Raw genomic sequence first — 13,380 nt, forward strand, 5'->3', positions numbered from 1 at the left:
CTATCTTAAAAAAACATGTTCATAGTAGAAATGAAAAAAATATTTTCTCCCAGCTGTCATTGGAAATTCTCAGCTGCAGTAAAATCCTCCAGGCTATGGGTCAGATGCATCTATAAATAAAGCCCAATTAAAAAGATTGAAAGCATGTCTTCTTTACTCCTCTGCTAGACAGATTATTGCTTTTGACTTTTCTCAAAATGTGGATATGAATGTAGGTTAATTCAAAATAAATAAAAACTCTGTTCAACTTAATATCTGAGAGCAAAGTGTTCTGATAGTAAATCAGTAAATTTGATTGCTAAATCATAAATTTTTTTGTAACTGTAAAGAAGCTATAAGAAGCCCTTCTGTGATCAACCACTTATTTCTATTAAGTCCAGAGAAATCATTACAGTGTTGGAGAGAGCACTACAACTCTGCCGTTAAATAAGATGTGACTAATATTTCAAAACAAAGACAAAATGATTCATACATTTGCTATAGCTGGTTAACCATGCAGGGGTGGGGGTTAGGGTTGAGGTCTGGTGGTGTTTATCTCCAGCAGTCACTGGTCAAGAAGCGGGCTACACACTGGACAGGTTGCCAGTGCTTAACGGGGCATTTCAGAGCACAAACACACAGACACTCACTGTTATAAGCAATTTAAAGAGATCAATTAACCTAATATTTCTGAACTGTTGAGAGGAACCATTCATGCATGGAGAGACCATACAAACTCCATGCAGAAAGGCTCTAGGCTTGGGTTAGATCCCAGGGTCTCCTAACTGAAACATTAGCGTCGATGTTTCCTTTCGTGGGATTTATTTAAAATTTCCAATATTTCCTAATCCAGCATGTTACATGATATAATTGGACTCCTTTGGATAAAACAACAACTTTGCTGGAGTACGTTCAGCCTCCTGTCATCAGCCAACACTTAATTTACCATTGCGGCAGCTTGAATGAACACCTGATGTGGCTCTGTAGATAATAAATATTCCTTCCTAGAAGCTTCTTACACATTTTATGTTTCTTCTGACTTAATTGTAAACCCTTCATTTATACTGAAAACAGTTTAATCGAGACTTCTATATACGTACGCATTAATTGATCCGGAAAAAGATTTTTTAGGTTTCGACTGGCCACCCATCAACACTAGTCAAGCGTAAATGGGTTGATTTTGCTCACCAGCTGATTTCTTTGTGGAACTCCACTGAAAAGGTTTTTGTCATTCTTTGGAAACACTAGAAGTATTTTTGTTACGTGATGTTAGAACAGAGATTCATAGATTATGTAAATGTGTTTGTTCAGTCTTGCATTAGGGCAGTATTTAATCCAGGAATTTGACTCTAAAACTGTTCTTTACTTTTAGTTCAGCTGATGATGTGGATCAGCTTCAAAAGCTGACAGAATAATTGTTTGACTTGTCTGAGACCTACACATAACTGTTGCAACTTTCTCTTCTCTCCTGCCACATACTCACCATTTAGTACTGGTACATGTTACATATTAGTGCTTGTACCCACTCAGTTGTGTTCCTTGCTAAGACTTTCACCAAATGTGATTAACTGAGTTTTCTTGTCTTTTTTTGCCATCCTTATCCACTTTTTTCATCCTGTATCCCCTCTGCCTTTTGTCCCCTTCTTAACCCCCCACTATTGGTCAACCTTGACCTCTGCTAATTTCCTCCTAATTCTTTCTCAAATTTGATTCTGAACTTTCTATCTGTTCTTCATCTCCTTTGCAACTATCTTGTGGCCTCCTTTTTTAAAATAATTTAAAAAAAGTCCCCCGTCCACTGCCCCTCGCCATACCCCTCGTTCTGGTAGCAGAGCTCCCCCTGACCCGCTCCCTTCTGTGTCTGCCGCCCCTCAGCAGATAGGGGGCATGGTGTGGGATTTCCTGGGAAAGTGAGTGCTCTGCCATGGCACTTCAGCTCAGCTCAACTGCCTGATTTAAAATCTTGGACTGCAACTGCTGCAACTGCATCTGGATTCACCCATGTGCCTGGTTCTGCCTGCTCCCTGTAGGATGCGCAGATCTTTGTATCGCAGTGGCAGTCTTTGTTTATAGTCCATATTTTTTATTACTATCTCCTACTCTTATACCACTCTATACAAAGACTCCTGGATTAAGTTTTCTTTTTACCCTTTTCTCAATGAAGGCTTCTGCTTCTTGGATGCATTTTATCCCCTTGGGCATTAGTTACAGAGCATGTGTGTGTTTGAGGTGTGCATGCCATAAAAAACGTTGCATGTTCATTTTCTGAAAACATAATTGCTAAACATGCATTTTTCTGTGCAAAAGTTTTAATCCATCTCTAATTTATTCAGATTTTCATCTGAAAGACCCAGAATAAATTTTTTCAAAGAGTGATCTTGGCTAATAGATCCTCAAGCTTTAGTTGGTCTATCAAAGATTTTTCTTTAAATTATGGCTGTTTTTTTGCTAATTTTAATTCTATTTTATGTTTTGTCAAACTATGTTGTATTATTAAACCAAGGAAATGGGAACAAATTAAATCTTTGTGACAGTCTGTGCCTATAAGAACCCAGCTTAACATTGAGTCTTTGCACAGTTGTCTGCCATGTGCATACACAACACTGGTTCTTCCCTTAAGGTTCCCTTGAGTTTACGATTGTTTACAATCGTTCTCCCATTTTATACCCACACCTTACTTAAACTTGTTTTATTTCTACAGTAGTAGGGCACTTTGGTAATAAAAAACACTAATAATCATAGTAATACAAAAATATTAATAATTTTATTTAAACATAAATTATGATCTGATGATTCTACTGCATTTCCACTGATTCTGGCTCTGATCTAGCCATTGGATGCATAATTAATTTATTGTCATACAGGCTATTAACCAAACCCAAGATGGATAATAATTTATGCATAGTCAGTATGAAATAACCAATAGCAGACAGTCTTTTTCATACCTGAAAAGTCAAAATGATCAAAAGTTCAAAAGCACGAAATAAGGAAGAGTTAAATGATGAGGACCTCAAGTCACTTAACAAATAAAGAAACAAACCTTCACTGAAAATGTACAGTTGTCTGTTACTGGAAAACATATGAAAGACCTTCAGAAAGCCTGATGAACTATTGATCAAGAATTAATTATCCAAATACAGGAATGTCTGGCTCATTGGAAGTATACTGAAAAGATGAATGACTTTGAAGACCTTTGCACAGGATGGTGCATATTAATTACTATATGTTCAGGCAGGCACATGTTATGGTGTGTCTTTGATTTACTGGGTACTTTTCTGTTTCTTTTTTTGTTTGTATATGTAATGATAAACAGTAACGTAAAATTATTCACATCAAGGATACCACATTTTACAATTTATGGCACCAGCAATTATTCATATGTTTATCAAAAAGGCTTCTGTTTAAACTGTTGACAATTAAGTCCATTATTGTTTTGCCTTGCAAAAGTATTCATACCACTTGAACTTTTCCACATTTTGTCACTTAGAAACCACAAACGTGAATGTCTTATTCAAATTTTATGTGATAGCCCAACAATAAGTAGTCCATGATTGTGAAACAATTGTAATGTGTATTTATAGTGAGCCCCACGACTCAGCAGTTTGACTTCAATTCCCTCTGGGTTTGTCTCTTCCATGTTAGCACATAAAGATTTGCTCCAGATTTTCAATGTTATTTATGTAGCTTTCCATTCCTGTGTAGCTCTGGCTGTACAGGGGTTGGACAATGAAACTGAAACACCTGTCATTTTAGTGTGGGAGGTTTCATGGCTAAATTGGACCAGCCTGGTAGCCAGTCTTCATTAATTGCACATTGCACTAGTAAGAGCAGAGTGTGAAGGTTCAATTAGCAGCGTAATAGCACAGTTTTGCTCAAAATATTGAAATGCACACAATATTATGGGTGACATACCAGAGTTCAAAAGAGGACAAATTGTTGGTGCACATCTTGCTGGCGCATCTGACACCAAGACAGCAAGTCTTTGTGATGTATCAAGAGCCACGGTATCCAGGGTAATGTCAGCATACCACCAAGAAGGACGAACCACATCCAACAGGATTAACTGTGGACGCAAGAGGAAGCTGTCTGAAAGGGATGTTCGGGTGCTAACCCGGATTGTATCCAAAGAACATAAAACCACGGCTGCCCAAATCATGGCAGAATTAAATGTGCACCTCAACTCTCCTGTTTCCACCAGAACCGTCCGTCTGGAGCTCCACAGGGTCAATATATACGGCCGGGCTGTTATAGCCAAATCTTTGGTCACTCATGCCAATGCCAAACATCGGTTTCAATGGTGCAAGGAGCGCAAATCTTGGGCTGTGGACAATGTGAAACATGTATTGTTCTCTGATGAGTCCACCTTTACTGTTTTCCCCACATCCGGGAGAGTTACGGTGTGGAGAAACCCCAAAGAAGCGTACCACCCAGACTGTTGCATGCCCAGAGTGAAGCATGGGGGTGGATCAGTGATGGTTTGGGCTGCCATATCATGGCATTCCCTTGACCCAATACTTGTGCTAGATGGGCGCGTCACTGCCAAGGACTACCGAAGCATTCTTGAGGACCATGTGCATCCAATGGTTCAAACATTGTATCCTGAAGGTGGTGCCGTGTATCAGGATGACAATGCACCAATACACACAGCAAGACTGGTGAAAGATTGGTTTGATGAACATGAAAGTGAAGTTGAACATCTCCCATGGCCTGCACAGTCACCAGATCTAAATATTATTGAGCCACTTTGGGGTGTTTTGGAGGAGCGAGTCAGGAAACGTTTTCCTCCACCAGTATCATGTAGTGACCTGGCCACTATCCTGCAAGAAGAATGGCTTAAAATCCCTCTGACCACTGCAGGACTTGTATATGTCATTTCCAAGACGAATTGACGCTGTATTGGCCGCAAAAGGAGGCCCTACACCATACTAATAAATTATTGTGGTCTAAAACCAGATGTTTCAGTTTCATTGTCCAACCCCTGTATGTTTGCTATGAAACTGAACCCCGTCTTAATTATTTTGCCATCTCTAACATGATTTATTCTAGGTCTGTTCCGGTTTAAGATAAGCTCATCTTTCCATTATTTCTGACCATCTTCTTTGTCCCTGCTAAAGAAAACCATCCCCACAGTATGACGCTGCCAACACCATGTTTTACTTTGTTATCCATTGTTAGATTTCCACCACACAAAGCATTTTTAAACATGGCCAAAGATTACATTTTAGTCTTATCTGACCATAACACCTTTTTCCACATGTTTGCTAAATAGGACTCTTTAGCGCTTTTAAATTACAATGGCTTAAATTACTAATGGTTGGCCTCTCACAACATTCTTCCACCTGAGATGTGGATCTCTGCAGCTCTTCCAGGATTACCACACGCCTCTTGTTTGCCTCTTTGATTAATCTCCTCCCCCCAAAGTCTCTCAGTTTAGCTTTGCTATTCAGTTTTCATTTTAGATGTTATATTGAATGGAGTTCTGTGATATGATTAAAGCTTGGCATATATTTTTTAAAGTTGTACAATCTAACCCTGCTTTAAAAATCTCCACAACTTTCTCCCTGACTTGTCTGCTGTGTTCCTTGGTCTTCATGATGCTGTTTGTTCACTTATGTTCTCTAACAAAACTCTGAGACCTTCACATCAGCTGTACTTGTATTGAAATAAAACTTCACACACATACTCACCATTCTAATTGTGTGAATTCCGAAACTGGTTGCACTGGATTTTATTTGGGGGTACCAGAGTAAATGGCGCTAAATGCATATGCACATCAGACATTTCAGTTTTAAGGAGCGAAAAATAAATAAATAAATAAAAACACGCATGTATGTATTTTGTTCCATTTCACAGTTATTCAATGCTTTGTCTTGGTCTATCCCATACAGTCTCAATACAACAGATTAGAGTTTGTGCATGCAATTTGACAAAATGTGAAAAAGATAAGGGTCTGAAAATTTTTGCAAGGCACTGTGTGAACTGAGTGAGTAATTTTCTGTGAGACCTTGGTGTGATTATTTCTGCTGCTTTTTCTTCATTTGATTTCATCTCACTGCTCATGCTGTTCCTACTTGTGTCCCATGTAGAAACAGTGTGGGCAGCAACACACTTACAGTCACTCACACGTACACACACAAGTACACACACAGCACATTTCTGATTATAGTTGATTTTTTTGGCTGTTTGTTGATGCTTGTCCTGAGGTGTTAGATCTTCCTCTCCTAGGGGCACATTTCACCCCTTTTCATTTCACACATCTGTCTGTCTCCGTTCCTTTCTTTTGGTGACACCTGCACCTTTTGATTGACATTTTCATCACAATGCCTTCACCTAGCATCTTCTCTCTTTCCCAGTTTCTACCTCCCAGTCTGCCCCAGCCGCTCTGTCAAGCTAACCCTGACAAATGCAGGAAATACTCAGCAAAGTGACCTGCATGACTAAAGCTGCTGTGCTCCAAATCTGTGCACCCTCAGGGTGGGGTGCTGTACTTTGTTGGATCTGGACTGAGTCCTGTCGAGTCTGCTCTATTAATAAATCCCCTGCATTTTCAACTAATGCCCTTACAACCTTTATCAGCCACTCAGTCAAACTAATGTTAGCTTACCTCCCTACCCTGCCCTCCCTTCGCGCCCTCATCTTTTGCCCGGCTAATATTTTGCCTGTCTGACTGCATGTCTGCCACTCCCAGGCTTGGCAGCAGATGCACAGCCCTCCGTGTTTTTCAGAGAAAGTGCATCCTGCAACAGATGCGTCAGACTGTCACAGGCGTGTCTGTAATTTCTAATGTTGTTGGATGATTATAGCACAGCGTTTTTTTGTGATTTATGTTTTGGTTCTAAAACTTTTTTTACATTTTTTTCTTTACTTCTGTGTGTTTTTTCTTGCTTCCAATGTTTTCTTCACATGTCCTTCATCCTATTGTCTTCTACCTTTAAATCTACCTATCTGCAGTTTAGCTCCCAGGTAAGACATTTTCCTGCTCCACTCGTAATCCATCTCTACCGATGTTGATCCAAACTCCTGCACTGAAACCTTTCAGCTCCATCAGCAATGACATGAGGCTCAGTCCATGTGGAATACTCATGCTTTATTCCTGATCTCATGACTAACTGTTTTTTTGTACTCATTGTTGTTCTTTGTGTTTTTATGGGTTTGTAATGTGCCCTTTTTACCTTTTTACATTTAGCTTTCTTAAGATTTGACTTGGCTGTTATTGTGTTATGGAGAAGTTTTAAAAGTGTGTGATATTACAGGCAAGGAGGTAAAGATCAGACCAAGAAGGGTTCCAACATCAAACTGGGACTACAAGGGGACAAAAAAGGCTTAGGACAAGATCCTCGTAAGGAAGGCTCCTTAGAAAGTGGTCACCACCTAAAGGTTACAATTTATTTATTATTTTAGAAATAATTAGCTCTGATTATGCATGTATAAATACCAACAGTGTCATTGATATTATGTAAATACACTCTGTGGGCATAAATGACAAAATGTGCATGCACAAGTTTAAATCTACTGTAAACTTACTCTAGTCAACAGAAGATCAAATTTATACATACACCCTACTGTTATTTGGATGAACGTCCCTTAACATGTTTTAGAGAAATCATATTTTAGCCTTCAACAAGTTTCTGGCATAGTTCTAGTTAGATATTTGACTACTCTTGTTGGCAGAATTTGCAGAGGTTATTTCAACTGATTGGTTTCCTGAGAAACCTAGTCCATACTATGTCCAAGACTATGAGAAGCATAGTCCATAAACACTAGTGTCACTGTCCACAGTAAAACAGGTTCACAAACAACATAGATTGAGATCATCAACTTAGAAAGAAGCTTGCGCTCTAAAGACACATCTTCAAGCTCAACTGAAATCTGCAGCTATCAGCTATTTGACCCCAAATAGAGGCGGTGACTTTGGCAGAGTCAAGGAGAGGGTTTTAAAGCTAAGAACACTGTCAAGCCTGTTGGTGGTACCATTATGCTAAGTTGTCAGTGTTACTTATACATTGCAAAACGTGGATGGAATGATGTAGAGGACGGACTGTGTTGGCCCAGTTCACTCTCAGCACAACTACGTCTAAATTCTGTTTTCATCAAAAAAATTGAAAACACTGTTCATTTTGAATACAGTTGTAATTGCAGTTATTTTTAAAGCACTTTGAGGTAGATGTTGCTCTGGAAATCCTGAATCTCTGTTAGGGTGCATTACGTAAAAATATCATCATGTGAATTAAAGACAACAGTGTTGCTATTATTTCAGCTGCTTGCCTGTATGATGGTCTGAGAGAAAAGTCTAAAGTTACAGAATGCATTAAGCTGCAGCTTTATTCGTCTGCTGCTCTTTTCTTTATCTCTACTGTAACAATAACACTGAGGTGCAAAATATAACCTCAGTTTAATCTATTAGTTTTCATGTTCAGGGCTAGGCCTTTATTTTATGTTAAGCTTAAAGCGAAGTGGAAGGCTTTCTAGTCACAAATAAATCATACAAAGGCATGAATTATCTGTACCAGGTTACCACAAAGACTCCCTGTGGGCACAACAGGTGAATCACATGTGTCGCCAAGCTCTCACCTTAAGAGAAAACTCTGCAGATCTTTTCTACAGAAAACCTGAATAGTTTTCCTCTGAAAGACTCATTATACATCTTTTGCCCAGTCCCAACTAATTGATTTTAAATTAGCTGTGAGTTTTAAAACTGAGATCCACTCACAAATATGTCCATGTACAAATCACTGAGAGAGGACTACCTGCACCCTTTTTAACTTCCCCTCCAATAAACAGAAACATGGTTGAATATGAACACTGGACAATGAGCCCCAACACTTATAATAAAATGGTTTCTGAATGAAAACGCAGACTGACAATAAGCCTCTAAAATGGCCCTGACCTCAAGAACTTTGAACATTTGAGGACTGAGCTTAAAAGTGGGGTCAACACCAGTAAGCAAACCAATTTAAATAAACTATGCCAGGAGCTTGTTGATGCCATATAAAAAACTTTTTCTGTGTTTTCTCTGAAACTTGCTTGGTAAATTTGTATAAATAGGGGTGTATGTATACACATGTGGGATGGTATGTGTAATTGTGGCCCTGTGGCCCCTTCATTTAGAAATTGTGCATCCACTTCTAGTTTTTAAACATAATTTAGGTTGCTTGCCTTATAACCATCCTGAAAAAGAACATGAATCTTTAGAAAGCTGGTGACCAAAATCGGTCCTCAAGGGCCATTGTCCTGCATGTTTTAGGCGCTGTCCTGGTACTAAACTGAATCTAACGAGACCTGCAGATCAGATGTGTTGGAGTAGGGACAAATCTAAAACATGCAGGACACTGGCTCTCGGAGACTGGAGTTGGACACACCTGCTTTGTAAGCTCAAAATTTAGATGATATTCATGCCCATGATGAGTGTATGTAAACGACTCAGCAACACCTCATGTCATTTCGTGTTTTCTGTTTGCCCCAATGTAATGTCTGTCAGCTGGAAGAGCTTATGAGCACGCTGGAAAGGACGAGGCAGGAGCTGGATGCCACCAAGCAGCGTCTCTCCTCCACACAACAGTCTTTGCAGGAGAGGGACACCCACCTCACTAACATGAGACAAGAGCGCAGAAAGCAGCTGGAGGAGATCCTTGAAATGAAGTCAGTATTGCTGCTAACTTGACAGTTTCACTTTGACGAATTTCAAATATAATTTCATTTATTGTATTGTTATCTATTAGGAACAAATAGAGAACATGCAATTCTATCTATCATCTATCATCTGTCTGTCTGTCTGTCTGTCTGTCTGTCTGTCTGTCTGTCGGTCTGAATAAATAATTCCTTATTTCTAAATTTTCTGCTTCCACTGAGTCAGAGTTTTCTATAAACCTTTGAAGTGGGCTTAACCAATTGTTCTGTGGTTCGTCCTGGAGGATTTTTTGGGAGATTTTGCTTTCTTTTTTACTAATTTTCAATTAGGTGACAATTTTAGATTTTTTTGTTTTGTTTTGTTATACCACTTAAATCTGAGTTGAAGACTTAAGGAGGCTCCTAAACCTAGGGTATAAACCAGTGTTATCTCCACAGAGCAGACAAACTTAGCAAAAAAAAAAAAAGATTTTAAATGTATTAGTCACCTGTCAAAATGATGTTCTTCTTTCTTTAACTCAAGCTATTAAAATACCAGAGAGAAGACAGCTTGACAGACATAAAAGAGTATTTTAGCACCAATAAGGTGATTCCCAACTAGCTAATACTTGGCACACATGATCAGCTGAGAGTGATGCATCTCTCAGGTCATGTTGGGTCCTTTGCTGGAGTATTTTTTATTTTTATTACTTTAAATTATTTGTTTTCTTGCTGTAAAGCAGATGCTAAATGAAATAGATATTCTGAATTTGAATATAGCACATGCCACAAATATTCAATTAAAATATTTAAGATGCAAATTTGGACATCAGGTATAATTGGGAATAAGTCTGATTGCCAGAATTGTGAGGAATATTCATCCTTTTTTTTTTTTCACTGTAGATACTTCTTTAAACCTAACACCTCTGCTTTTGCCATCATCCCTTTACGAAGAAGGACACAGCTATATGATTTATGGGTCTGTGTGTTTAATAATGATGGCATGCTTCGCAAAATTCATATTACAATAGTTTTCTGTTCTGTTTGCAGACCTAAAAAAAACTTTCAGCATGGTGGGGATTGTTACCTTTGCAGTTAAAACAATTTCTTTCAAACTTAGTTCCTTAAATGTTAATTAACATTGAAATATTTTAAGTATTACTGAATGCAATCACTGTGTGCTGTTTAGTGGTTCATTTGCATTAATTATTGTAACTGGTACATGGACGAAACTATTTGATAATGGGTACATTTTATGTTTCTTGTGGTGCTAATTCTTTGAGGTTTACCAGACATTGGTGAATAACATAAACTACAAACACTCATTAAGCTAGAAAACAAGGCTTACTAATCAAGGCTTTTAAAAGACCGCAAGAGCATTTATCAGCCTTTTTAATTTTGAAGATCTATTACAGGCATGTATTTTGCCCACAGGCAGTTGTGGAACAGTGTTGGATATGAACAGTGTTTGGCACACATGTAGTAAAGTTTTGCTGCAGTTCTCAGTTTGACAAATGCTGTAAATTACACTCCAGTGTTTATAGACTACATGTGTTGGTGCTACAATTTTTTTTGTTTTGTTTTTGTTTTCAGACAGCAAGCTCTGCTGGCAGCCATCAGTGAGAAAGATGCTAATATTGCATTGCTGGAACTGTCTGCCTCCAATAAAAAGAAGACCCAGGAGGAGGTGCTGGCCCTGAAAAGAGAGCGGGATAAACTAATGCACCAACTCAAACAACACGTTAGTACCACTGCATAGGCTAGCTCATTTCAAATGTTGTTAAAAATGTATTACCTTGATCCACAATCTCTTTTTAAGAATAAACTTTGTTTTTTCTTCAATATTGCACTGATTGACTGAACTGAAAATATCCCACATAAATATTAATTCAACCTTTTAGGGGTATTATAAGGGTATCCATTTCCCTGATTACAGTGCTTTGAATGTATTTATTCGGATGTTTTACATGAGAGATTTCTGGCAGGATGTCTAGCTGCTGGACTATTATCTGGGGAAATAAAGGATTATTCAGGCCAAATACACAGAAAACCAGCTCCGTCCCATTTGTGTTTTTTCCAGTGATGCTGATCTAAACTGATATAAGAACGTGGACCAACACATTTGAGCCTTTCCTTTAATTCCTAGAGGATAACTTTAACTCTTTTAGCCCTGTATATGCATTGCAACTGAGAAATTTCTATGCCCTTATTTGCATGTCATTACATTACAACCATAAACCTCAATGTATCTTATTTGAATTTTATATTAAAGATGAGCACAAAGTAGTAGATAATTATCAGGTGGAACAACAAGGATACAAAGTTTTAAACATATTCTTGCAAAAAAGATCTGAAAATTCTGGCATGCATTTGTATCTTACTGAGCCTTAGCTATTTCACAATAAGGAATTGGCAAAAATTTCCGTTTCTAGATGTGCAAAATTAGTAGAGACATACTCTCAAAAGGTGATTTTACTAAGTACTGATTTTGGGAGGCTAAATACAAATGCAGACCCCACTTTTTTGATTTTTATTTGTAAAAAATGCTGAAAACCAAGTATAATTTTCCCTCCACTTCTTTGCACTGTTTTGTGTTGGTCTCGCACATAAAATCTCATTGAAGGATTGTGGTTCTAACGTGGGAAGAAGTTACAAAGTTAAACTGGTTTGAATTTCAATGCACCACAGTACATTCAAATTGTCTAGCTACATTGGTACACTAAGATATAGTTCATACTAAAAACATCAGCAAGATTCAAAGCCTCAAATTGAGTCTTTAAAATCTGCTGATTTACCAAATGCTTATTTCCTGTGTTCTGCTTCTTAGGCAGTAAATCAGTTTAAGATGACAAGTCTTCATTTGAGACTCCAGTCCTGAGCTATTTTTTTTGTCAGAGAGTCTACTGCAAACTGTCGCTCTGCATTATCATAGAGAAACCTATGGCTGTTTTTGATAGTTTTTTTTACATTTATCATAAAATGTGTAATATCTTCATTAGGTTGCTAAATATGGCATATGATGGCTTGTTGTAAAGAGCAATAGTGTCAGTTGGCTTTACAAAAACTGGAGTTTATTCTGAGATTTTGTGCTTTGTTTCCTTTTATTTGTGTTAACGGATGGCATTTTGTAACAACAATCATGATGTAATAATGTTCTTCTCACAGACACAAAGCAGAATGAAGCTGATTGCTGACAACTATGAGGATGAGCAGTTTCATCCACATGCCCCTCACCACCAGCAGCAGCCTCCCCATGCCCATCCTCAGCCACAGTCCCAGTACCCCCACCCTCCCCATGCTCAGCAATCTCCTTATCCACACGCTCCCCACCCCCAACACCAACAGCACTTGCAGCACTCACAAGCCCCACCACAGCACCCGCATCCACAGCAACCACAGCACCAGTACCCTCAGCACCCACAACACGCACAGCACCCTCAGCATCCTCAACCACTTCCTCAACACCAACAGCATCCACGCCCCCCACAGCCACAGCCACAGCACCCCCACCAACAGCAACCCCAGCATGTGCCGCAGCACCCACATGGACATCCTGCACCACAGCACCCTCACACCCAGCACCCACATGGCCCTCCCCCACAGGGACCACACCCCCAGCATCCTCACCCTCAGCATCCTCAGCACCCTCAGCATCCCCAACATCCACACCACGCCCAGCATCCTCGTCACCCATCACCCCACCATCGTGGAGGGCCAGCCAGAGGACCCCCACATGCCGGTCACCGTCCCTCTCCAGACCAGGTTAGTAAGCCATAAAACTTTATTTGTCTAGCA

At 39.1% G+C, this 13,380-nt stretch overlaps 1 protein-coding gene across 5 annotated transcripts in view; it reads left to right on the forward strand.

Moving 5' to 3' along the window:
* erc2 (ELKS/RAB6-interacting/CAST family member 2) overlaps window positions 1–13,380 on the forward strand; it is a 62,620-nt gene that overhangs the window by 43,671 nt on the left and 5,569 nt on the right. For all 5 annotated transcript variants that reach the window (XR_007035419.1, XR_007035421.1, XR_007035420.1 and 2 more), the window contains 4 exons: window positions 7,233–7,356; window positions 9,458–9,618; window positions 11,179–11,326; window positions 12,751–13,347. Coding sequence is in view for 1 of the 5 variants with exons in the window: in XM_047347591.1 (XP_047203547.1) it covers window positions 7,233–7,356; window positions 9,458–9,618; window positions 11,179–11,326; window positions 12,751–13,347 (1,030 nt within the window). In the remaining 4 variants the exon portion in view is untranslated. The remainder of the gene's footprint in view (window positions 1–7,232; window positions 7,357–9,457; window positions 9,619–11,178; window positions 11,327–12,750; window positions 13,348–13,380) is intronic.

The sequence above is a fragment of the Girardinichthys multiradiatus genome, chromosome 20 (assembly GCF_021462225.1).
Source record: "Girardinichthys multiradiatus isolate DD_20200921_A chromosome 20, DD_fGirMul_XY1, whole genome shotgun sequence".
Classification (NCBI taxonomy): Eukaryota; Metazoa; Chordata; class Actinopteri; order Cyprinodontiformes; family Goodeidae; genus Girardinichthys; species Girardinichthys multiradiatus.